Source organism: Aethina tumida, chromosome 2 (genome assembly GCF_024364675.1).
Source record: "Aethina tumida isolate Nest 87 chromosome 2, icAetTumi1.1, whole genome shotgun sequence".
Classification (NCBI taxonomy): Eukaryota; Metazoa; Arthropoda; class Insecta; order Coleoptera; family Nitidulidae; genus Aethina; species Aethina tumida.
The window spans coordinates 6,174,438-6,202,201 of NC_065436.1; the positions used below are offsets into that span (position 1 = coordinate 6,174,438).

The window sequence follows — 27,764 nt, forward strand, 5'->3', positions numbered from 1 at the left end:
CACTTGTGAGTGAGTGACTTGTTTTATAAAAACCAAGTTTCTTCCACTCACAACATAACTAACAGTTGTTTGAATTAAATGGGATAAAAGAAAACAATAAAATATTTATTGTAATAGATAAAATTTACATTTTAAAATACAATTGTAATTTCAGCAATTATTTAAGGCATGAAATTGGACAATTTTGTACTGTTCTTCTTACATTCTAAGAACAATTTAAGCCTATTTACATCAAAAATCGCTAAACAAAATTTGAAAACATTCGTGTCGCCGTGTGTGGATATCTCCCACCGATAAATCAAATTTTAACACAAAAATTCAAATATCAGTTAAAAGGAATTAAAAAACTATTTATAACTAGAGATTTGAGCAGATCTTTAAGATTTTGTATTAGTATTATTTTATGGTTAATATTATCCACCGCCGCCGCCCAATTCATCTTCATATTGTTTGCGGAAGCAGTCACCAACTGGGAAGAAGTCCCAACACCTTTGTTGGTACATGTTCCACACGTAAGTTTCTTGACCAGTGTATTCGGTGTCCGGCTTATTAATCAAGTGCATGAGGAAGAACCTAAAACACACCAAAGGGTAGTACTCAGGTTAATACCCTCCATATTTTGTAACTAACATGTAATTGGCCAGATTATGTTCTTGCTGTACGTGGGTGTCGAACCCGTGCGGCACCTTATCAAAGTAATCCTTTCCTATGCCACAAATGAAGCAGTTCGACTCCATGTCTTCTTTGACGCTTTCGAGTTGGTCACGAAGCTCACCAAAGGCATCGATGATCAAACCTACAATTGGACGATTATAGCTTCAGTCGAAACTAGTTGGGTAAATGTTTACCCTGAATGATGGCGAGCAGAATGACGATAACGAAGAAGAAGAAAGTGATGTCGAACATGATACGGTATACTTCATAGTCATCACCATCTGGTGGCTCGATTTCGTCACCAATACCACCACCTGCTCTAACGCCTTTATAAAGATGGAATACGAAACACTGAAAAATGTTTACTTAAGTACTTTTGTTGTATATTATTTATGTAATTTACCGTTAACATGTCATGACATTTTCTATCAACCTCCTCATCTTCCTCTTGTACGTAGAACTTTCTGAAGAAATTGAACGCAATAACCGTGTAAATGTATACAATGATTGTGAGCAACATCACAGTGAGCACCAGTTGTTTACCGTTGTGCGTAACAGACTGAAGGATAGTGCGCAGTGTTTTAAAACCAACAGCCACATCCAACAAGTGGGCAGCAAAGAAGAAATTATTAAAGTTGCCAAGTATGGAGAAGGTGAAGTACCAAAGTGAGTACAAGAATGAGTTGTCGGTGATAGTTACTCCAGATTTCCAGATCTGGTATCTCCAATCAATATTGAAAATACTAAAATAAAACATGAAGAAGTGTTGGTAATATTAAATTTGTTGTGAGTGCTTACAAGTATATTAAACCGTGTCCTTCCTCTGTTTCCTGATGGAACGAAGTTTTCTCCATTCCTAATAAAGTGCTTATGGAGTCGAAATCGTAAGTCTCGCTGTACTTTTGCCTGACCTTCTTCTTAACAAATTTGTCCCAGTAGTTGACAGGGAATGACCTGAAAGATTAAACAAGAGAATTTCAATAGAACTAGATTTTATTAAGCTGCGTACTTGGCTGATATCACTAGTTTATCCCAATGAGATTTCAAATCATCATCCTCTGGTTGTTCAGCAATGTAGAGTCCTTCAAATTCAAGTCGCCTGGCAATTTCCTTCTCACGTTTGAATATAGCTAGAGGGACCTGAAGTTCCAATGAAATAAATCCTGTAGTTACAAAAGAATTTTGACGACAATACCTTCAAGTGGTAGTAAGCAATTAACATGGCAAGGGACACAATTGAATGTAGTAGTGCAGCCAGTCGCATCACATGCGTCATATAATAGAAATCTTCGTCCACATGTACCAATTCCAACGGATCCTCTTCGTCGTCTTCTCCTGATCCAGAGCCACTGCCTTGAGCCGATCCATCAAGTATGTCGGAGACCTCTTTGCTGCCGCTACCACTGCCGTCATCATCGCCACCCAAAGAAGACACCTAATAATACATTTCGAATTTCAGTACAGGCATTTTTAATTATGTGGTAAGTAATGGGCACCTTGTAGAAGAGGAGCATGAAGTTGATACAGAAAGCCAACACCAGAGCAACATATTTAAGGTTGTAGAAGTTCCTAGCCAGGAATGAGACAGCTCTATGTCCATAGGCACCGAAATTAACTTGAGATACTGCTGAAGTCTCAACCGTTGGTATTTGTTTACTTTCTGATTCAATAGCTTGCATAACAGCTTGTTGAGCAGCTTGTGCCTCAATCTTTTCTTGAGCCGCAAGCTTAGCTTGTTCCCCACTAAAAATTAAAACGTGAGATAAGTTTAATCATTAATGTTTATTAGGTGTTACCCCAAAAGATCTGAAAGAGTGAGTGGTTGCTCCGTAACTTCCGCTTCTGGATGTTCACCGCCTTCTTCTGGAGTAGTTTCTCCTTCACCCGACGATTGTTGGCTACCCGTTGGTGACTCGTGCGCAGCCATTTTAAACCTTTAGAAAATATAAGCATCAATGATTGTGGAAGCTAATGAAGGTTGTTGGGACTTACTGTCCTTCCTCCTTTGTAATATCCAAACCAAACGCCTGCATTTCTGTCTTCTGTGCGTCCTCCGCCGCAGGCAACGGAGGAAGCATCCTGAGATGTTCCACTTTCATTTCCTTAACTTCAACAACAGGTTCTTCCACCAAAGGTCCACGCATCAGTGACATCAAAATGCCAAAGAAGTATTTTAAAATAACGGCAAATCCAAAACCGGAGTAGTAGAAGGCGTAAAATATTAACTTGAAAAATCCAACAAACAGTTCCGGTATCGTCATCTGTTGCATTTCCGCAATTTTGTGCTTAATATTGGTGGGACTAAGCGACGATAATCCGTACGAAATGCCCTCCTTGAATGACTGGTACCCCCTTTGGATTGGGTTCTTACGTTTCCTTTCGTCGTCTTCATCTGAGATGTAGCTGTAGCTGGCCGCCCTGGTTGGTCCGCCGCCTCCCGATTCCTCAACAGCCATCAAACCACTAGCGTGTTGCATTTCAAAGATGGCGTCCTCGCAGAAGTTAATGAAGGCTTCCAACTTCTCCTTGTCGCCACCCTCAGTGACGATGGAGTAGAAGAACGCCCTCTTCGACTCCTTGATCTGCGGCTTCTCCCACTGCTCAATATTCGACTCCTTAATCTCAAAGTAAACCCGCTCGATGCGTTTGCTTCCGCCCATAATTTCGATGCGACCCAAGAACGGTTCGAAGTAGTTCAGAACTGAGCCGGCCGTCTCCAAAAATCTGGCCAATCGAGGCTCATTGGGCATGTGCTCGGAAAGGTTGGTCAAAAGTACCGCCAAGTTGAAGCCGATTTCTTTGGCGGGCTCGTGGAATCTGTCGATGAAGCCCACGTAGTCTATCTTGCCGTCGTGGTTGCTCTCGCAGCAGGCCAGCAAAAATTCAATTTCTTCTCTAAAATATAAATATGAGTAGGTGTAAAGGTAAGTACTAAAATAAAACTTACGGGGTGTAACTTTTTTGCTGCTCCATTTTTTCTTTGAAATCCTTAGGATAAACCCAGCCATCGTTATTCAGATCAATTTCTAGGAAACTAGCGGAAGATGTTAAGTCTTTCAGTTTCAAGAACATGTCGAAGTACTTAAGAATCAATTCTACATTGGATGCACTTTCTACAAGTGTGTCCACCATCTGTTTACCAATGGTACCATTGACAACATTGCCTGAAATAATTCAATTTAAACCAAGTAATTTTACTCCATCTTTTTACCTTCAAGCATAGACAGCATCATGGTTATCATGTCCTTCTGCAAGTTCAGAAGTTCCTTGAGCAAATCAACTTGGCTTGAATGTTTAGATAGTTTGTCTTGCATATGAGAAAACAGGAAGAGGAAACCACCTACTGCATCCCACAACCTTTAAACAAAGTTAAACATTATGTAAAAATGAATATAATTTTGAAATCTCTTATTATTTACCTGGAATGTGCTAAAGCTTGCTGATTAAGAGTACATGGACCTTGAATGACCTCAGTAAGGGTGTTAAATACTTGACTGGCAACACCAATTGCTTTGAAGAAGTTTGCCTTGCCAGCAGGATCAATCAACTCTTTACTTGAGTAATGCCAATAGAAATCCATGATGGACTCTTGAAGTCTCAGTAGGTAATCTACTGTGCAGATTACGACGTTAACAGTTGTAGTGTTACCAGCTTGTGTCCTCAAGTAATTTTGCCATTCTAAAATATTATATTGAGGTATTGTGTAAGAAACGTTACAATGTGTTAGATAAACATGGTACTACTTTACCTAAATTGTGACCCTCACAGGTCAGTTGGATAAACCTGAACAGTGCACAGGTGAATTCAGCATCGTGCATATTTTTCTCTCCTGCAGCTCCTGAAACCCAAACACAAACAAAATGATAAATAACCACACCGCAAATTAAAATGACGATGATACTTCATGCGAACCGACCGTGCAACTACCCAGTTGATCTCAACTTACCACCTGAAAATGAATTGAAAAGAAAATATAATTTTAATGGTAAAATTAAAGTGTGCCAATTAGTAAATTAAGGAAGAGCGAAAAATTACAATATTTTTCAATGGTGAGGGTGGACTTTCCAGCCGCAGTGGAAAGGTGGGGCATGCAGAGACATGTCGATATTTAATGTTGTTTAGCCAGGAAATGGTGCAACAAAATTAAATCAGCAATGTGATATATGAATTTGTGAATTAGTGCCAACACAAGCAACACAATTAAAATAAATGTGCTGTATTATGAGGTTCTACGTAACTACTAGGTACAACTCGACACTTCATCTATGTCGCTGCAAGTATTACTTGTAGTATCAAGTTTAAGGAAACGATATGAACAGTATCGAGAAAAGGAATAAAGTAACTATTTATTCATTCCTTTCTCACACTTATTATTTCCCCCATCTAATTCATCAAAGTAAAGGGAATAAATAGTTAATTGTAGTTGATTGTCACGAAGTATTTATAACAACGAAACACTTGAATAAACATGTTAGTTAAAAATAGGGGAAATGATATAACTACAAAAGATAAAAATACTGTAATATTTCTTCTTATTGCCAAGAATTCCCATTCCTAAAAAATAAGTTTCTTTTCAATCACTTGACCAAGTACACCCACCTTCCATGCTGTTGCATATAGTTTGTTTCTAGTGGAATGTGTATAACAAAAATATAGTATATTGTATCAAAGTTTACAATAGTGAGACCTTCCGATGAAAATATTGTAACTTTCTGTTATGCAGAATAGTGTGAAGTAACATAAAACCCATGAAAACCCACCTTCTGATCCAACGCCAAGACCTTCAGCCTTGGTGTTCCTTTCAAAGGCGTCCAAATCCAAGACGCTACAACTGTTCATCAACCCAGCAATACTGGTGAAGAATCCTACATCTTTTTTCTCCTTCAAGTGGTTTAACATACCCATTTGAATGTCAAAGTTGCCTCCCCTCAATATTGAGATACCTAATTCAAGGGTCTTCATTACCATATCAGATGGTACACCTTTGCAGGCTGATATGTGGAGGAGAACCATTTCGGCAACACCTCGGTTTGCCAGGCGAGCTTGGTTGAACAACAGCTTTTGTTTCTCCATTTCTTGTTCCTGAAGAAGTTTGTATTAATATACAACGTAACTTCGGAAGAGATTTTAGTACATTAATCACATGCAACTGATACCTATCAAATAATAAAGTTAGTACTGAGTCTTCTTACCATTAATTTGGTCATTGTCCTCTACAGCAAATGTATAAATGTATTATTGTTAATATATGGTTACGCAAGATTTTGAGTTTATATAATAAGTTTCTCTAAATCAGATGCAGATTTCATGAGTTACTATATAATTCCTCAAGATGTTAAGGCGGAACTTACATGAATAGAGGATCCACCCTCTTCACCTTCACCTCCGCCACCTTCTTCCTCTTCGCCCTCTTCCTCCTCTTCACCGCAGGATTTGGCGATGATTTCGGCATAGCTCATGTACAGGGGATCTTCCTGCAAGGCTCCTGAACGTTCAGTCATCGCCCCACGACAGAATGTGGTCACTAACTGAGTCAGAGGATCAGGTTTGCCCTCTTCCTCCTCGTCATCCTTCTTCTTCAATTCCGAGTCCTCGAAGCTTTGAGTCAGATCTTCAATCATGACCTCCTGACCTACGTTTTCGTCCTGAAGCCACAGGTCGCGGTAGGAGCGGATGAAGATGTTAATGGCACGATGCCTGATGAAGGAAATTCAAGTTATTTATCAAGTGAATATTTTATGGAGATAATTAATCATCACACAAACCTGCTCAACTTGTACAAAGGTGTCATCCTTAAGCAAGCTAAGGCAGCTCGCTTTCTAGCTGCTCCTAAAACTCTTTTCCAGCTATCTCTGTTAGATTTTGGCCTACATGCCTGTTAGTACAAACGTTTCAATAAATTAGTGGTGTTAAAACAAAGGTTTTTGACACGGACATTAATAAAAATAATTGGCAAAGCTAAGCATGTACAACAAAACAACGAAAAAATAAACAAACCTTGGCAAACTGTGCAAGGAAGCCTGGCGGAAACAAGACAATACAGCCCTTTTACGCTGGGTGGATACTACGCTGCGGTACACGCCTTTTTGTTGTTGTTGTGGATGGTCAATCTAACGGTAAAAAATTATATTGCAACCAAATAAATTAACAGTACATTAACTGAATTGAGCCTACTAAAATGTGCAACTAACTAATGAATGAAGCTTAATACTATTTACCTCATTCTAAATAAAATTATTAGCAAGTTTTAAGTAATTACTTACCATGTGCAGTCCATATAAAACTTTACTCATGGCAACAATCCTGTCAACAGTCTCTTCTAATTGATTTTTGCCATTACCATCTACGACGCCCACAGACACGCTCTTCTTACTACCCAATTGACTGTACAAATAGTGTTGCCAAGACATTTCGTCAGCCGGATCAATTTTATCTGGCAGTGTTAGTTGTGTCTTGGCAAAGTCGATGATTTCATACTCCGGAAGTTTCTTCAAGAAACGATCCTTGCAGTGCTGTACAAGTTCTTGCTCCCTGCCGGCAAACAAATTGAGACCAACCGGCAACAAACGCTTCAAACAGGCAACCATTAGAGATGCCTGAATTTCCTTATCTTTGTCGCGTTTCTTGTCACGATGTTTCTTCTTTTTCTGCAATGATTTTGTAAGTAACAGTACTTAGTTAGTTAGTTAATTTAGTTACCTTTCCACCAGAGGGCTGACTTGCGTCTGGTGCTACGGTCCTTCTTGTTGCAGTAGGCATGATGAGTACCATGTTGTCAATTTCGTTGGCTGAGATGAAGTTCTGTTCTTCTCGCAAGAAGTATTGGGACTTGGACCAGATGTTAAATATTTCGGCGACGTGGTTATAAAGATCCTCCGCCTCCGAAACGTTATGTCTCATCCAGTGGTTCCTTTGCAAGTCCACGTACTTAATCAACAACGGATAGAACGAGTAAATATCCCTGACGAGTAAGTGCCACTCCTCCTGCACCTGCGCTTCAATCTGAGACGTGTCATCGGCGCTACTCTTGATAAAACCTCTCAAGCTCTCTTCCTTGTGGAACATGGTTTCGGTCCTCTTCTTAACCCTTTCAGCCAACGGAAGGAATGGATCCTTGAGCAGTTCTTCGCTGCTGTTTATAATGATTTGCTGCGTGTAGGCGGCAATCCTGGTCATCCACGGGGCGTTTTCGTTGCCGATGTTCTTTTTAATCAATTTGAGCACGTTTTTGAGCAACTGGTTCATGTGTTCGGCAGTCACCATGGAAACGTGGGCTTCGCCTGTAGGACTTACGTTGTCCGGGCCTTGGGACCACCAGAAAGGCAGATACGAGCACAACATTGGTAAAATTACGTCGATTACATGCGGTGTATCTGCGTAAGTTTTTTCACTATCGACAAACTGGTCCACTTCAGCCAGAATTGTTTCTAGAGTGGGCATTGAACCCTCCATTCTAGCCATAATATCTGTAATTCATTAATTAATGAAGTAATACATATAATATATGCATAAAATTTACCTTGAGCTTCTAAAGAATGATCAGCAATTCTATTGAGCAAAGAAAATTGATTGTGTTTGTTCAAGTGGGGCTCCAAAAACGCCACTGGGAAACAAGAGCTGAAGGCTCCTAGGCAAAAACCTAGGGCAGGTTTGTGCCTTTCAATTTCCGTTTTAAGATATTTCCTATCATGGGTCAGATTGGGGTCTGTACCCAAAGAATATAAACCTTGGAGAATTTTGTAGGAAGCCACCTGAATTTCATCCACTAAAATTTATAAAACAATTACGTGGATTCAGACGCAATTTTATTGGTACTTACATAGCAAATCTGAGCCGTATTCACAATTTGCGAGGTGATCAAACATTGCAGTCAAGATGGGAACAATAACTTGATTAACATAGAAGAGGGACGTGGAGGTCTTCAAGTGGGTACCTCTCAAATGGCTGTACTTCCCTTCTTGAAGGTTAATAATTGTGTGGCCCAAATCATCAGCAGTGTTATTAAAGAACGTCAACATAGATGTTCTAATAAACTCAGGACAATTTTTAACCAATGATTTGGCATCAATACCCTTTACTAGTACTTGAAGGCACCGCACAGTAATTCGGACATCAGCACCAAAAGCAGCAAGTCTGGATCTTAACAGACTTGCCAGTTTGCAGAACAAAGCAGCAACCATTTCCTTCTCCTTTAAACTGGCTGCCCCTATGTTGTTTGTAGCTGTAGCAACAGCAATGAAGTAATTTCTGTGAGTGGAGAAGTACTTCTCCATTAAAGGTAGCACTACTTTGGAGAAGAACTTTATGTCCCTGGAAGAAGTTTTGTATGAACTGCGACGACTGAAAGTCTGTGAAGGCTTCAATAGTTTCATGTTGATCGTGGCACGATCCAAATATTGGATTAGTTTTTCTAAAAGGCTGTAGGCAAAGCGTAGTTCAATGGAGGGACCAGCTGCGGACTGCTCACTTTCCAACTGACCTCCACGGTTTGGCCTAAAACGACAGACATAAATAAACGTTTAAAAGTTCAATAACCGGATTTAAACCTGTGAAGTTTATATCCTTGATACTGGAGATACTTTAGGAATTCTTGAGAACGATCCCTATCCTTTCTCCTTTCCTTATCTGTTAACAGATCATACGGTACTAGTTGTGGATGTACACCACCACCACAAGTATTTAACTCTTCCTTCTTTTTCTTGGCCCAGATATCATGAGCATTTTCTGCCAATCTTTCAGCCATGTTTTGCATTTCTCTGGATAAAGTCAAGTTAGCCATGTCAACGGGATGTGGGTTATAGTTGAAGGGAGTGGCACCCTCCGATTGACGCATCATTGAGTTACGACTGTTTGAGGGAAGATCTACTTCACTATGCTCCACAGACCAACCAATAGCTAACAAAGCTTTAAGGGATTCACGAACTGGTTCCTTGTATCTTTCCTTTTCCTAAAAAAGAAGAGTAAGACAACTTATAATAGTTTACGTAATAGTTAAACTTACATAATCGTTTAACATTGAGTAGGGTTTCAACCTTGGATGAGTCTTATTGCCATCCCACCCAGAGTAACTTTCCCCGTAAACCCAACCATTCTCAAGCTTCCTAGAAGCCCAGGCGTCGTGGTAGTGCTCTGAAAACTGCTGAACAATGTTGTTTAGGTCATTATTTAGCTGAACCGACGAAGTATTGATGGGTTGTGGGTTGTACGGTCCGTCAGGTCCTGTGCCAGCACCTGCAGCTTTGTTTGAATACCATTCGTCGTCGTAGTTCTTCGAAAGGGAGTAGTCTGGAGGAAGGGCGCAACCTATGGCAGTGAGACATGGCAAGGCCTTTCCGAATAACTCAGGATCGTAGTCCATTTTGCTTAGCGAGTCGAAAATATTGGAGAACAACATCATTGTTAGGCGCTTCTCTTCGTCGCTCGCAGCTCCATACACTCCCTGGCCTGAGCTGGAGCCGTAGTATTTGGCGCAACGGTCATAATGCAAAGTCAACAATCTTAGGGCAACTGTTGTGTATTCTGAAAGGTTGGAAACGTCGACAGTGAGCTTCCTCAGTAGCTTCAAAAGCATGGAAGGCTGAAGCTGGCTGGTTAATGCGACCAAGAAGTCGGAAACTGCTTCTCTTTGTCCCTTTGTGAGCATTCTGTTTTTGGATAGACGGTACACAGTGTGGAGTGTGGCATCTAAAAGTGAAGCATAATTTTCTGCTTCACTATAGAATTTGCTGTGTTGAATAAGTAATGGAAGAATTGAATTGCCAATGTATCTGTTCATACTTAAGGCCATATCAGACTCACTGCCATCATTCTGTAATAAATTGACAAAGGTAAAATTAAATCAAATCAAATTCCATAGACTTACTCTATCCAACATTGTAGCGCATCGCAAATCAGGCAAGAAAGCTTCCTCCAGTAGTTTGAAGAAGAGCTCTTGCGTTTCAATTCCATAAACTCTTTCTAAGAATAATACGATGGATTGTTTGTGTCCTGGAATTAAACCAGAAGGCATATCTGACTTTGGTCTTTCTTCACCTGCAGCTGGATTTTGAAGGCTAAAACGTAGACTGAGTACGCCTCGCAAATCGTCTAGTGGTACCAAAGAACGTAGAATGGCTCTAGCTCGAAGAGACTCATTTTTGCCCTGAAAGTTATTTATTTCATTAAATATTGCTATTAATAATAGTTGATTTAAGTATACCAATGCAATAACTGATGAATCTGGTGCACATCTACCAAGCAAATCGACCAAGGTACAGTAGAAGTTCAAAATGGCTGCACCAGTATCTATATAGTCTTCATCATCATCACTTTCTGGTAATGGATGAGTGAATTGTAATATATTTACAACTGTTCCTTCAGCTTCGTCCATCATCTTCCTTCTGTCAGCGATTCTTTCGGACATCTGCGGTTACTTAATTATTATAATATTCTTATAAATATGGTATTTTTGATGTTACCTTATTAGCTTCGACAATGGCTCTTAACAAACCTTCGCCTTCACCTCTAAGCGCCGGACCTAAACATTCCGGCCTTCGAATCAATAATCTGATAACTAAGTTGGCGTTTTCTTCTACACTTTCACCATTTACCTATAAAAACCTCATTGGAGTAGTTGCAACAATTTAAAATAATAAAATATTTTACCCAGACGCAGAATCTGAGGAAATCCAGGTATCTTTCACCTTCCACTGGATCCCAGCCCAAATCAGGATAGCCTTTCTCCACTAATTCAGAATTGGACTGCAAACCACACCTTGACAAATAAATAGCAATTTTTTCTAAGTAGTGTTCCCTCAGTGCTAGAGCTAACTCAGTGTTTTCCATTAGAGATGAATAAGCAACATCCAGAGGTGTGGACCCTCTTAAACTAGGTCTAGCTAGTAAAATATTACTGTTTTCCAGTAAAAAGTCGAAGTGTTCGAACATAGCTTTTTGATTTTGCCTTCCAGTTCTGCAGAAGTAGCACAAGAAGCGGCAACAGGCCACAACCATTTCGTGTGACGTATCCTTCTCTTTTACGGCTTCCCCTTCAGTTCCCTGAGTTTGGGCACTAGTATCGGACTGAGCTTGAGATCTTCTGCCCAGAGTGTTGATCATTACAGCCATGACGTTCTCGTGGATGCGCAAAACTCTAATCAAATCTGGATGCTGGAAGAAAGTGTGGTTGTTGACCAACTTCCACAATCTTTCTCTCATCAACTCTTCCTCCTCTTGAGACATTTGTACTGGCAGCAAAGCTCTAATCTGACTTAAGCCAACCCACATCTCGGCCACGTCTACTTTAGTCTTCGCGTTGATTATGTAAGTCTTCTCTAAAGCCCTGATGAGCTCTCCGACTGAATCATATTGTCGTACCAGGAGGCTGAACATTTCTTGCACCAGCTTTGGAGTCTCAATTTGAGACTCTTCAGCCCAGTTAACTATGGTTTTAATTAAAACTTTCCGGAATATTTCTTCAGGTGTTTTCTTTACTGGTTCTGGCTCCTCTTTGGGTTCTTCCTCTAATTCCTTGACGGCATTGATGAAATTGTATAATTTCTTGATTGGTCCTGGCTTAACTACTTCTTCAGCATTCTAAAATAATATAATTATTAAATATATATATATTAGTTGTGTAAGGACAATTACTAACTTCTTCCTCTGGTGGATTTAAAAGGGCTTGCAATGAAACGTATTCCATTAATTTTTCATGGAATGAGTTGAGCCTTTCTTGAAGATCTTCAGTCAAAGGACAATTTTCTTTGTCTTCTTCCTCAATGTTTTTGAAGACTAAGTAGAAAATCGTAATTAGTAAGTACAATTCAATATTTTTAAGCACTTACATAGTATGGCATTCATCTGTTCCCTTGGAGGACATCTGAATTCCCTGGTCTTTTTGGCGGCAATTGCTGACGGCAAATCGGACTGCTTAATTTCGATGTAACGCCTCAACTGATCACTTTGGATGTCGCCAACGAAATCGTGACTGAAGGCGATGATGGACTCTACCCGATGTCTTAATTGTATGTCGCACAAGTGTTGTAGTAAGTAACACATCTGCAGTTTGGCTCCTTCAGCCATTTTCATGTACAACAAACCCTTGCGGTGTTCATCTTTGCCTTCTTTCTCAAACGTCTCGTCCCAGGTCTCAGGACAGATCATAATGAGCAGTTTGTTGACGTCTTCGTCGGAAAGCATTCCGACCAACAACAGGCGGTCCACCAGCTTCAAAAGGGGCCTAAAAAACACCATTAGGAGTTTATGAATATAGTTTATGGCGATGGACTTACAGGAAAAGATTTTCATTTGAGCCTCCAATGGGGTCTCTGTTGTGCACTTGGTTAATCAACACGGCTTCTGCCAAAGCAGTCATGACGTAGTCTCTCACGACGTCCAGTGGGAAGTATGGTGAATACAGTTGCTTAATATTCTCAATCACATCACTGTAATTTTTATCATTAATATGTAAACTAATTGAAAGTAAACTTGCTTACGTGATTTCAGACATCTTCATTTGTGGTTGTACTGATTCCATCTTAAGTTTTCTTAAGCTGTGCCCCATTTCGGGGTCTTCATATAACTCTTTCAATTCCTGGCCAATTGGAATAACATATTCGTTCTTGCAAACTTCCCTAAATAAACGACAATGGTTTTATAAGATCTTTGGATTACTGTCAAAAAGTACTTACATAGTAGTAGCGGTAGATTCTAAATGTACAGCGATTAACAGGTCATAGAAACCTTGTCTCAAAGGTCCACTCATGTACTCAGACTTGATAGCATACAACAACTGCTTCTGATCCACATGTTTGCAAAGAACATGCGCAGCCCTATAATTGCTCTGGTAACAAAGGGCTGCATACAAAGTCAACGTGTGAGCATGGAAACTCAACAGCTTATCCATCTCAATCAGTTCCAAGATGTCGATACACCTGTCCTCTTCAGGAATGTGAAGGGCAAGCATTGAAACAGGGTCTTCACACAACATGGACCAACCTCTGATGTCTGAGAGTTTAAGGGCGTGGACCTGAAGACTGTGATTGGGCACTCTGGCCCACTGATGGGGCTTCAAACATTGCACCTTGAGACGTGGAGGGAACTGAGGTGTTACATGTTTGGCACTGTTTTGTAGTACAGCTGCTGACAGGGGTAAACTGGTTGAAGTCCTTCCTAGTTCGATTTGAAGTACTTCTTTGCTGGTGGCCTCGACGAAGATGGCCGGGAACAGCTTCGTTTCTGGTTCCATCTGCAGATAATCAATTAAAAATACTACACATTTATAATGAAAATAAATTTACCATAAATTTGTGCGAGGTAGGTTTGCTGTCACAAGTAAATGTGATCATTCCCGTAGCTGCATCCAAGAAGCACCCAATGAACATGCCTTGGGCAGCACCTTTGCCGGACGCATCTTGAGTGACTTGATTGTACAGTTCGTCAGCACGAACCATGTAACAATCCTGACGGTCAACACTATAAACATCAACGTTGTAAATTATGTATAAAATACAAAGTAAATTACATTACCCGTCGATTACACTGTCGTACACATCCGTGATCATTACAGAGGCCTTCCTTACACCATGCTGATTGAAGTCCTTGGTGTGGAGGTGATATTGGGTTGTAACCCAGCCGACGTAAATATGCGTCGGGTCTTGGCCAGGGAATATCCTGACACCATAGAAATACTCGTTTATAAGCTTCAAACATTCGGCGTCGTATAGCTCGTTGCCGATGGCTTCTACGTCTGACGTTTGAGGCACGGACAAAGGTTTTTGCTGAGTGGGTGCAGCTGCTGACTGCACATCGTTCTAAGTAAGAAACGACGTTTACTCTCAAGTCTTTTAGTCAAACGAATTCACTTACTTGTGGTTGATTTTGTCTGGTTGTTGGCTGGCGGGACAACATGGTATTAGAAAGACCAACAGACCTCGACTGGGGACTAAGGGTGTTGTCAGAAATGACGCCCAAAGGCTCGGGAGTTTTAGCCTTTTTCTTCGACCTTTCCCCGCTGGATGCGTCCCGCTTTTTACCGAATAACCTTAAATCAAAACACAACACAAATTTAGGACGAGTCTTCAGCAAGTTAAATCAAAGTGTTCTTTGTGTGGGGAAAGTAAAAGATCTTGCATTACCTGCGCACAGTGTCTCTGTTCAAAATTGGAAAAATTAACAATAAAATTAATAACAAAGGAAACCCTCAAACTTAAATTTTACCTAAATGGTGATCTGCCACGCTTCTTTTTGTCTTCAGGTTGTTTCTCCTGGTTGTTTATAGGCGCCATATCGTGGTATCTGTTGATGTCTAACTCGCTGGTGGATCTATGGACACCTCGGCCAAAGTTTGGACTTAAACCTGAAATGTGACATGAATAAACGGTTTATTTTTTTTTATTTATAACTAACCGTTCTCCTCGAATCCATTAACGTTTCTTGATAATGAGCCCTTTCGAGGAGGTCGGGCTGGCATACTTCTGGTAGATTTGCTATGGACATCTTGTCTGTGATGTTTCAGTACTTCGTCGGATTCAACGGCATCTTCAGAGTAATTTCGGTGCAAACCTAAGACAAAAATTAAATTGAGTTAATAAATAATATTCATATTCATTCATAGAACAATAACTTTTAATGATCATAGTCTTGTTTTTGTAATTTAATACATAAATACACCTTTTATGTCTGTCATAGAGAATCCACTCTTCATAATCTGTTCAATATGGGCAGATGGCTGAGACGACGCTGCAGCTGCCGCTGCTTGTTGCTGCGAAACTTCAACTTTGAGCCTATGTTGCCTAATTTTAATTTCATTCCACCTTTTTATCTTCTCCTCTTCGCTGAAAAAATCGTTAAATAATTTACTTCCCACTTTTTTAATATGTAATATCCTACGTAATAAACTGGGAGTGACAAATAACGGGCAAGCTGAGCCTCAGGAACTCCCAATTGGCCTTCTCCATGGTCTCGAACGTGTTGTGGCTGATCTTCAGGCACGGCGGACTGTCGGATCCGGGCAAAATTCTGGTCACGTCGATTTTAGTGTCGGGCATGTCGTCGGTGTTCTCGAATATAGGTTGGTCCTTCGTGTACCAGTAGGTGACGGCGCGGTTCATGTTGACGCAGAAGGGTTCGTAGCCTTCCTGAAGGCCGCACATTGTGAAGTACTTTAGCTGCGTGACGTCTTGTCCGAAGCACAGTCTGGCCTTTTGGCCCACGCCTAGAGTGAAAGCTGGGACGAAGTTGTCGCCTTGGACGTCGGCGAAGGTGGTCTCACCACCAAGGGCGTCCATCAACAGTTCACCGTTTAAAGAGAAGCCTGAGGAGGTTTTAAGTACAGTTAGTGTGTAGTTGTAGAAATATAAATATAACTTATTAAAAATTAGTGATATATATTGCAAAAAATTTATATAGAACGTCCAATGCATGCTGTAAATTCTGACCAGATAAAAATACCAGATACTGTTCTTATTCATAAGAAAAAAGACTTTCCAATACAAACAATACAAATGTTTTAATAAAGTGGAGAAACATTATATTAGGCACCAGAAAATGTAATTGAATTTCATCAAAAAGTACTTAAAAAGCTTATTCAGGGGTGTCTAGGACCACATATTGAATTAGAGACTCAAAGGAAGCTCCAAAATGATGTACCTCATTCACCATAGGGTCCAGACACTGTGAGTATTATTTTTTGTCATTGTCCAATGTTTTAATTATTTTTTTGAACTTTGAAGCTGGTCAAAACTGAGGGGTGATCTTTACATCAGTTTTAAGACCTCAGAATTCTTTCCTTGTGACTTGAAGTGCTTGTAACACATTATCAAACAATAATTAATATTTTAAGAAAAGTAAATTACTTTTTCCAGCCTCTAATATAATAATAAAATGCCTGGTATAATATCCGATTTGAGTAAATATTACTGGAAGTTCTATATGTATACAGGTACGCAGTCATCGAATGTACTGGAATAAAATATTTTTTTACACAAGGACACTATAAATTAATACATGCAAAAGGATTAGTATCAAACCAACATAAAATACAAATAAAATAATATACAGCTTCCAGCAAACTTTATAATTTCAGAACTTTCATGCCTTGTAGCACTGAAGTATCGTGAAAGTTGCCAGAGTAAATAAAATAAATAAATAATAACAAAAATAAAATAATTATAAAAATTTCTAAGCATATATGTATAAAATTTAAGCGGTATTATTAAAAATAAGCCTGCTGTTTTTAATTTGTTTTTATCCTTACTTATCGTATGATCTATAAGATCAAGGAAGACACCAACAACGTCATTAACTTGCCATTGCTTTCCAAATGATTCGGCAGAGTTAGTGTAAACTTTCTCTTCCTAAGAAAATTTAGAAGTTGTTAATAAAGTGGCCTTAATGAGTATTAAAATGTTTATGAAATTTTGAACAAGTGGCAAAGAATAGTTTCATGGGTTCCCCAAAATAATCATTTAATAGATCTGTTCACGGTTGTGCAGCGTGATCAATGGAAAGTCAATGCGCCAAACTTCAAAAAACGGTACAAAAAATCACAATGTACTCAAAATATGACAGAAAACAGTCAATGATTTTAAATTAAACTCACTAATATTGTTGTCAAAAATATCGATTAAGCAACCAACCACATCTCCTATATGATACTTCACACCAAATGGTTCATAGCTTCCACCATGCCATTTTCTAGCCTAATTTACGTGCAAAACATAATTCTGAATAAAGTAATGTATTGAATGAAATGGAACAACGAATGTCGAAACTGATTTTTGAATATTTTTAATAATTTCTCTTTTGAAATATGTCTCCAATATTAAAATACAAAGGATGTATAACATTTTAAATTATTTATTAATAATTCTGTATTTTTTAGTTAGTTGTTTATTTAATATTTAATGTAATATTAATTTAGAATTGACCTAAATTTTAAATTTTAATTTAATAAAATACCAGTAATATTTTTAATTGTAAAAGAAGTCAAAGACTTAAAATTGTAGATGACTTCATCATATTTTAACAATTTATATTTTTTTGTTTCAAAAATCATTATATATAGAGTGAACATTTTTAATTAATCACACATATTTCAGTACTTTTTATACAATTTAAACAATATGTTAAATATTTATTAGGAATTATCCTATTCCAAAAATAAACAATAAAAACATGTGTCAACTAATTTTGATACATAAACATGTATTTTTTTGTATAATTTATATAATATATTAAATATTTATTGGAAATTATCCTATCCCAAAAAATGATCAAAAAATGTATTTCAAATACTAACAAAAATTTTATGCTACCAAAAGAATGTTGCATATAAAATTATGCACCAAAAACTTTAATAAAATCTTAGGTATACTTTAAATCTTTGAAAATAGTAGTTCACCAAATCTTTCTAATAAGAAAGAAGAGAAGCAAGGAAAGTCAAAACTGATTTTATTCATATATGAATGATTTTTAATCATTTCTTCGTTATAATATTTATTGAATATTGATAAGGAAACAGTGAATAATATTTTTAATTACTTATTCACAATTCAGTATTTTTTTATGTAATTTGTAGAAGTTAAATATTTCTTAGGAATTATCCTATCCCAAAAAATGATCAAAAAATATATTTCAAATATTAACAAAAATTTTATGCTACCAAAAGAATGTTGCATATAAAATTATACACCAAAAACTTTAATAAAATTATAGGTACATTTTCAATTTTTGAAAATAGTAGTTCACCATATCTTTTTAATAAGAAAGAACAGAAGCAAGGGAAGTCAAAACTGATTTTACTCATATATGAATAATTTTTAATCATTTCTTCGTTACAATATTATTTGAATATTGATAAGGAAACAGTGGATAATATTTTTAATTACTTATTCACAATTCAGTATTTTTTATGTAATTTGTAGAAGTTTAATATTTATTAGGAATTATCCTATCCCAAAAAATGATCAAACAATGTATTTCAAATACTAACAACAATTTTATGCTACCAAAAGAATGTTGCATATAAAATTATACACCAAAAACTTTAATAAAATCGTAGGTATACTTTAAATTTTTGAAAATAGTAGTTCATCAAATCTTTTTAATAAGAAAGAAGAGAAGCAAAGGGAGTCAAAACTGATTTACTCATATATGAATAATTTTTAATCATTTCTTCGTTATAATATTTATTGAATATTTATAGGAAACAGAGGATAATATTTTTATTTACTTATTCACAATTCAGTATTTTTTATGTAATTTGTAGGAGTTAAATATTCATTAGGAATTATCCTATCCCAAAAAAGTTATTTGAAAATCTAATTAAAATTGTATGTTATCAAAAGAATTTTGCATATAAAATATAATATAGATAATATTTTTAATTACTTACTTATAATTCATTATAAACAATAATTTAATGATTTCTTGTTAAAATATCTATTTAACTTTGATATGTAAACAGAGGATAACATTTTTAATGACTTCAGTTCTCTTTATGTAATTTATATAATACGTTAAATATTTTTTGAGAATTATCCCAAAATAAGATATAAAAACTGTGTCTCAAAACTAATAAAAATTTTATGCTATCAAAATAATATCACATATAAAATTTCAGTAACATCTCAGTAACATTTATAATTACTGAAAAAAATACAAAAGTCTTCTGTTCTACATATACAAAAACACTACTGTATTCTATTTAAAATAAAAACACCATAGTAAAGATGATTACTAAATAAATAAGAAATCTAGTTTGTCATGATGAGTTCACGTTGCAATTTCTAAAGATTCACTGTAATTTTAAAGTAACTTATTTATAAAATAAAATACTCACATTGTAACCATCAAACGCCCAAGTATTCTCATCAGAACCGAGCATCCTGCCGGGGGCGCAGTCTGCGTGTGCCCAACCGACACGCATCGGCCCCGCCGTCAATATTTCGAATTCGAAGTACCATTTCCCCGAACTGACGGCGTAGTTCTTTTCCGCCCTGTAGGTCCTGAAGGCCGACTGTCTCATGCGACTGGCCTCGGCCAGGAGGGTCTCCTGCTGCTCCCCGGTGGGCGGATCCAAATTGTAGCCGTACACCAACAGAGTGCGGACCGTCTCCGAGGCGGTGTCCCGGTTGGCCTTTTTGATTGCGTCGTCCACTTTGGCGTAGGGTACCAGGTGAGGGCTGCGGTACATGTCCGGGTCCTGAAATTAATCAATAGTTGTATCATGCTTTTATATTAATTAAATCCAAACACTGACTTCGTTTAGACCGTATGTCCATCCTTGTTGGATTCTCTCCTTGGCCCATAAATTGTGGGTGTTTTCAGCAAGCTGGTCCACCAACTCTTCTAACTTAGCAGTCAATACAATCTGACTTAAGTCAAGTGGGGCAGGTTTGTAACCATTAGCTTGCATAAATGGTTCATTAGGCAAACGTATCGTCTTTATTCTGGATGGTGGTTTGTCCATCGTGATATAGTAACCTAGTGCTATAATTGTCCTGAAATAAGTACATTTTATTATTACAATTGCTCAGATAACAGTCAAGCATACTAAAATATGCTTCTGTCTCAGAAAAGTTTCTGATTTTTAAGGAAATTTGAAGGAGATCTTCAATTTAAATATATGGTAATAATATTTAATTAAACTTAAATTATTTTTGGGATTGACTTTTATTTTAAGTAAATTAAAGTTTAAATAAATGAATCATGGATAAACTATTTGGTATTCAAAAATTTCTCCGTACTTGAATATAATTCAGATTTTGAAATACTTCCAAATATTTTTTAAAAAGTAACAACTTGTCACGTTTTTATTTTTAGATAGGCAGGTTGTCCAAGCTGAAACATGTGTGTGGGCGTAATAAATTGGCCGTATACTCACTTCAACGTTTGCACGGCCAATTGCGAGTCGTATCGTTTTTCAGCCGGCGGTAGCTTATCAAACGGCACCAAACAGGGATGAATGTGTCTCAGGTCATCCCTGAAGTCGCCCCATTGCCACCCAGCTTCGATTTTATTCATCGCCCACATCTCGTGGATATTTTCGGCTAGTTTATCCTTAATGGAGTCGATGTAGGACTGCAACGTAACCATCGACGTGTCCACAGGATTCGGCACGAAAGCGGTGTCGTCCTCGACGTTTAAGGGGCCAGCTATTATATTCTTGTTCATGTTACCGAAGTAGAAACAGGGCTCCAAACAAAGGACCTGTTGGGGAAGAAGGCTCTCGACCAAAGGAGAGAATTCCTCCGGGGGGACGTACTTGAGTTTACCGTGGTCGCCGCCCAATAAGAAACGACAACTAAAACAAACCTTGTTTTATGTACCTCAATGATTAATTTAACAAATATTATACCTTAGTTTGGAAGAACAGCTGATCACAGGGAAGAACATACCATCTAAATTGAAATTCCGGAAGCTACCTTTGATTGGCACTCCGTTGAAAGTAAAGGAAATGATTGGAATCGTTAAATCTAAGGCACAGCCGATGACGTCATCTAAAATGGTCACGTAGAATCAATTTAATGCCTGTTATGAGGTATAAAATCTTACTTTTTTTAATATATGGTTCTACAGCATTGTCTATTACTTTGGTGAATCTTCCGCCCGTCCATAGAAGTGCGCCGTCAAATCCATACGAGTATAAATCATCACCAACTCCGTTGCCGCCCCATTTTTCGCCACCACCAGGGTACGGTACGTAACTAAAACAAATCACAATGTGGAGTTGTGGAAATTAATTTTGAAGATCTTATACCCTTTTGAATTAGCCCATCCAATCCTAAGGTGAGGCGTCATGTGGGTGGTCTGTTCCATATGATCCACAGTCACCTCAAAGTACCATTTTTGGTAAATTGCGCTGCCCTCAACTCGACCCACAAATATATTTGGACGGACGCTAAAAAATGAACTCATATATTTAAGTAATTAATATTAAATTAATAATCTACCTTGCTACGTGATCAACTAATTGAGTTTGAAGCAATAAATTTTTACCAGGAAGAAGGAAATCACAGATATTGTTCTGGGAGCTCCTCACAGCTACACCATTACCAACGCACAGTGAGCACAGTACATCCAATACTTTGGGGTCCCTTCCATGCTTTTCCAACAAGGAAATGATAACTTTAATGTGTTCATCCTGAAATTTACAATTAATTATAAAATTACATTAATTAAATTATAGATTACCTTCATCATGTTTAGAGCCTCAGGAGAATCAATAAGCACACAATGCAGTACGTCCAACATTCCAGTACCTTCACTGGAAGCTTGAGACCCCAATCTGGAGAACAACCAATTCAAACGATTGGAGTTGGCAAACTGCGCACAGTTAGTGTGATTTCCCTTGATGATGGCAGCTACAATGTTGATAATTTTTGGTCATTAGTTTGATAAAGTTGAAATTTGGTACATACCCAAAAGTTGGTACAGATATCCTGAAATCATCTCCCAACTTTGATCCCCTGCTAATCCAGCAAGGAAACCTTGCGATGTAATAACGTTGATTTTATCGATGGCTTCTAAAATTAAATTCAAAATGCCTTCCTCTTGGAACAAGTCTTGTCTGTTTCTCAAGGCTCTCAATCTGTTTTGCTTTTCCTCGTGCTCTGGTTACGAAAATAAAACGTTTAAATAAAGTACAATGTTAAGTAGATTGTACATACCCATTTCATCTTCAGGTTGAGCAAAATAGTTGATTAAATCTTCAAGGCACATCACCATTTCATTTAAATTGACCAGTTGGAAGAACATTGAGTGCCTTCCATTCATTTGTAATTGCTCCAATCCACTACAAAAGGTTATTTTAAATATTTGTTTATAGTTTGCTTAGTTAAGTACTTACTTGATGAACTGGGTGAAAAGTGAGCTGCACTTCCTAATGACCCTAGCAGTCCTAGATTCTTCCTCTTGACTCCTACTAAAGTCCAGACCATCGTCCATTTTACCTTCTTCGTGAAGGATGGCCTGCTTCTCTTCCACTTTGCCGACGCCCTTCTTTTTCGTCTCAAACGCCTTGTAAGACAACCAGAGGCCAGTCTCGGCATGTTGCACGATGACTGTGGAGTCACCGTACTTGATGATGGGGGCGCCGATGACCTCCAAGTCTTTGTCTTCAAGCACCACCTTCTGGTCGTCTTTCTCTTGTCGCAAGCAAAATGCGGTCGTAGCGGTGTTCGCGTCGTCTCTAAACATTTTGATTTAATTAATTAGGTACAGGAAATTATTGAGTTTGTAAATTTTACCTGCTAACGAGATACAATTCGTTCGCTTCGTTAACTGCCAGATATCTACCGGTGGTGATGTGTCTTATGCGCATGGGGTGGTACCAGTTGATGAATCCTCCCGCCCACTTGGTGCGGGCCAGTTCCAGTCTCCACAGCGACCTGGCCTGGGACATCACACTTCCACCTTCGTAAATGACAACACTAAAAACATCATTGTGAGTACCAAAATGAATTAACGGTGATAATAAGTTTAATACTTGTGCCCCGCTTCCATGCTCCAAGTGGATGGTATAGTTAGGCATTCGTCGCCGCCGTGGAAGAACCTGAGGACGTCCCCACCGAAGACGTAACCCACATATTTCATGCGGGATATACCGGTACCGTACGGCTGTACTGACCAATGGGTCACGTGGAAGCTGGCGTTTACAATCGAAATTTCATTTTCTTTAGTCGTGTGCTGTAAATATTTATAAGATAAATTACAAAATTCTAGACAAAATATTAATTTAGAAATCAAGTTTGGAATGAAAATCAAATTGGGCACATCAATTATGGAAATTTACGAGTTTGCTAATACAATTTAATTGCGGGTACGGTGCCAAGAATTTATTTGATTAAGCCAAAAGAGTGTTTATACATGTGTACAAGTTACTTACTAAATATCTTTCAGTTGCCACAGATACTAAAATTAAATCGTCACCAACACGGACTTTCTCACCCTCAGACCTACAACAACAAATAATAATATTTAGATTTTTATTTTTGATTTGACTTGCCTTTGTTTGCTGGCTGGATGAACGGTCCACCAACAGGCTTCACCCTGGCTGTGCTCTTGTAAACCCACATCGAAGGCAAGTTTGTCGTTGCTGGAACTTGTTGACAAACATGCCAAGTACTAAAAAACATTCAAAGGTCATAAATTGTACCACCACGTAGGACTATATACGTACCATGTCACTGTTTTGGTGCCTTAATAATATAGCATTACCGTACAATAAAGTACGATGTCCAGATCCTGTGCCTTTTCCCTAGAATAATTTTTAGACACTTAAAAGTTAGAAATTTTTACATTTAAAATCAGGGATCTCATTATTAAATTTAATTCTTATCGTCCACATAAAAATTATTTTTTTTACAATATTAAATTTGTGTTTATAAATAAACTTTTAGTAGTAGTATATTTAACTAATATAATTAAACTAGACTGTAAAAATAAAAAATAAATAAAATTAAGGCTAGTATAAAAAATCTATCATCTACCACTGCAACTTTGTTAGAAATTCTACTGGCAGTTGTGGTAATAAAAGGCCATAATACAAGTCTATAAAAAAATTACAACATTAACTATAGTTAATGATAAGTCGAACGTTATTAAGTTAGTGGTAAGTTTAAATGTGGTACAGATATATTTATCAACAGGGTGCGACGACAACACAAAATGTCTTGTACCAATAATTATTAATTTGAACCATAATTTAATTTTATTTAATAACATATTGGTTGTAAATTTTGTGTTCCTTTAAGGTGCAAGAATGTGAGATTAAACATGGACACAACACAACATTAAAATTGTAGTATATGTACAATTTTTGAAGAAATACTTTACTTACTAAGTTCTCTTCGCCCTGTAAAAGCAAAAAGAATAAGCAGGTCATTACGCAAAAAACAAAGGACTTAACACAGGACAATGATCAATTGAAATTATCCTATTTTGTCTACAAATTTATTTAATATTGTTTAATCTATTATGTTTTAAAACTAATACAATCAATTTATACGTTTTGTTTAGTAACTCATGTATAATTTTCATAATTTTTTACATTAACATTTAACTATATACAAATATAAAACTGATAATTCCATTATTATGCAGAGGTGGTCAGAGAAGTACCACAAAATATAAAATTAAACATTTTGTAAGATATTTCAAGACACAATAAACTTAATAGTTATTCTTATAGGATTTACATTAATTTATTTATTTAATTTATTAAAGAAATAACACATATTTTTCAAAAGTGTGCTATTTCACATTTATTTTGTTTAAGATTTAATTTAAGTAGAAATTATTTGTATTTAGGTTCAAAATAAATAATGGGAGTGTGTGTAATATTTCTCTGTATATAACATTTATTATCAGATATAATTTCTTATATAATACATCTAATTACATGTTTATTTAAAAATAATAGGAAATTACAGCAGTTTTGGAATACCTAAAATTATTTGAATTTATTTAGATTTAGGTAACATAATGAAAAATGAAAATATTCCACGTATGACGTCAAAGTTGAGTTGGCCAATGATTTACTTTTATATTTAATAGTGTTGTTTCCTGTGTTACACAATAAAAATTTGTAAACAAAATATAAATTCACATTTTTTGGTGGAGGATTCCCGATTCATTAATATAAAAGTTAAAACAATAAAGACCAAAAACAGATGAATGTGTTAAAATGTGTCACATACTCATTAAAATTATGACCTTTTATATTAAATTTTTAAGTTAAATTTAAGCAAAATTGCTTAAAGTTAAACATATTTAATTATGTGAATTAGTCATAACAAAATAGAAAAATAGTCTCGAAAATTTGGCAGGGAGCATGTTTGTTAAAATAACTTGTTTAATTATTTTTATTCACATGTGTGTTTTAAAATGGTTTTATCCAAACTACTGGTTTACTTACTGTTTCGTTCCCAGCTGCTGTGACCAATTCTTGTAAGGCACGAACAGACAATGCTTGTTCTATTACAAAGACACATTGTGATAGGTCTGGGGGAATATTCTACAAAACAATTTATAGATATTAATAGCAGTAATTAAGTGAATTATTTAATTACATACCTTGTCTGCAATATTTTCTAAGAAGCAGTGTCGATTACCAAAACCCTCAGCAGCTAAACAAACACGTTCTCCTGTAGCTGTACAGGAAAGACATACCATGTCTTCCTAAAATATTCACACAACTATTAGATTTTATGTTATATTAAAAACACAAATATAAATTAATAAAATCTCACCAGAGACATGGGTTGTTTTTAAGACATTGACATTGATTTCCATGAGACTTTATGGCTGGAGATTAATGAAAATAGAATTGATTTTTTTGTTTTGCTAGGACCAGCAACTAGGTCAGGGTTCTTCTATAATTCTATGATTGATTTTCTAGTAACAGTGAATGGCCATTGCATTTAAACCAACTGTCTTATTTAAGGGCAAAACTAGTGAAAACACAGCAACAACAACTAATCCAATTAGCAGTGAACACTATTTTAAATCTCCGAAGTGTTAGTGCGTACATTTAAAAAATATTTAAAATTATAACCTAAAATATCTTACCGTTCGAAGGAATGAAACATCATCCTGTTCGGAGCCCCCTTCGGCCTCTGCCATCCTGGGGCTTTATTTTATCCTAAAATTGCATTATAAAATCACTACCATCAAAAATATAAACAATTTTTCTAGGTAAATTAAAAACTATAAACATTGCAGTATAAGGGTAGGAACCCTCAAAAAGGGTAGCAAAAAAAGTTACTAAACTAATTGCGGTGTTTTAAGCCCTTTTATTGATTTAATATTGTTTTAATTATGTTAGTTGCCTTTGTAATTACTAAATGAAAGTGTGAGATGTCCTCTGGAAATTTTGCCAAATTTAAATATTCAAGTAACACGCTCCTTGTTATTAATAAATGTACTATTATTGAAAATAATTTCCAGACAATGTAAATATTAGTTAATACCAATCGATTAATATGGCACATGTGTTCAATTATTTCATTATTATTATGATTAAGTATTATGTAGGTGGATTGTCCAAAAAATTCCCCACAAATTTTTAGTTGCATGTTATTTAATACACTCATTGATGATTTATTTGTTAGTGGTAAAGTTAATACTAATAAAACAAATATTAATACCCACTTTTTATATATTTTTACATTAATTATAATCCACACACAGCCGCAATTTTTCGTTCAGAAAGACTGAGAGAATTATTTAATCTATTTATAACTATAGCTAAGTTTAAGGTATTTTTAGACAAGGAGCCAAAATAAAATTAGAAAATCATCGAATGTACGGGTATTCCTTGTTTAAACTAATTTGTAAGGCGGAAGTAAAATCAATTCACTTAATTAAATTGTTACAGCACAACATTTCTTGCTGAATGTGGTCTAAAAAAATTTTAATGCTTAACACATTTTATTAAATTACCAGTTTTAATTTATCAGGGATGATCTACGAACTAAAAATAATCTAGACAGACTCATTAAATGGTAAATTGGGAAAACTGGACAATTTTATTATAATATAATCAATAATTTCAACAAAAATTTAATAATGTATATTTCTCAACAGGTTAATAAAGAAATTAAGAAAAAAAAATTGTTATTAAAAATAATTCATGAATTCAGTGAATTTAAATGATGATTATATTATTATTTTAAATATGGTCAATAAGTTCTACAAATTCTTTTGACAAAAATATAATAAATGTATATTTGTCAAGAGAGTATTAAAGAAATGAAAAAGATTGTTATTAAAAGTAATTATTGATTTCGTTCAGTTTAAATATAATACTTTATGGTGATTATTAATTAAACAGTATTTTTTTAAATATTTTAATTATAATAAGATTTCAATATTAATTTATCATGATTAGTTAATGTGTTGATTTAAAATTTTAGATAATTATTTTAAATAGTAATCTAAAAATACTGTTTAATTTTATTAAATTACTATTAAATAGCCAATTAGGAATACTATTTTATTACAATTTTATCAATAATTTTTACAAATTCTTTTGACAAAAGAAAAATAAATGAATATTTGTTAACAGATTATGAAAGAAATGAGAAAAAAAAGAATATTATTAAAAGTAATTATTGATTTCATTCAGT

At 36.2% G+C, this 27,764-nt stretch overlaps 1 protein-coding gene across 1 annotated transcript; it reads right to left on the minus strand.

Annotated features, from left to right (window-relative positions):
* Positions 1-89: 89 nt before the first annotated feature.
* LOC109600215 (ryanodine receptor) lies at positions 90-26,855 on the minus strand. Its single transcript, XM_049963608.1, has 60 exons — positions 26,788-26,855; positions 26,206-26,278; positions 25,711-25,815; positions 25,553-25,651; positions 23,816-23,893; positions 23,642-23,760; positions 23,522-23,591; positions 23,123-23,322; positions 22,884-23,066; positions 22,484-22,825; positions 22,305-22,429; positions 22,056-22,247; positions 21,829-21,998; positions 21,588-21,778; positions 21,395-21,535; positions 21,190-21,341; positions 20,993-21,134; positions 20,519-20,938; positions 19,895-20,135; positions 19,475-19,837; positions 16,889-16,988; positions 15,523-15,946; positions 15,304-15,467; positions 15,040-15,195; positions 14,851-14,989; positions 14,500-14,674; positions 14,161-14,444; positions 13,932-14,106; positions 13,323-13,879; positions 13,128-13,265; positions 12,924-13,076; positions 12,477-12,871; positions 12,287-12,423; positions 11,299-12,228; positions 11,112-11,243; positions 10,853-11,056; positions 10,517-10,795; positions 9,656-10,462; positions 9,201-9,601; positions 8,474-9,147; positions 8,174-8,419; positions 7,354-8,120; positions 6,918-7,301; positions 6,652-6,764; positions 6,006-6,351; positions 5,415-5,736; positions 4,403-4,492; positions 4,074-4,332; positions 3,866-4,011; positions 3,602-3,818; positions 2,647-3,549; positions 2,451-2,588; positions 2,151-2,397; positions 1,850-2,089; positions 1,664-1,794; positions 1,453-1,608; positions 1,058-1,397; positions 849-1,005; positions 631-796; positions 90-573 (listed from the first exon to the last, which is right to left on the minus strand). Exons 2-60 carry the CDS (start codon positions 26,257-26,259, stop codon positions 414-416), a joined length of 15,339 nt encoding a protein of 5,112 aa, XP_049819565.1. The 5' UTR covers positions 26,260-26,278; positions 26,788-26,855; the 3' UTR covers positions 90-413.
* Between the last annotated feature and the right edge of the window lie 909 nt (positions 26,856-27,764).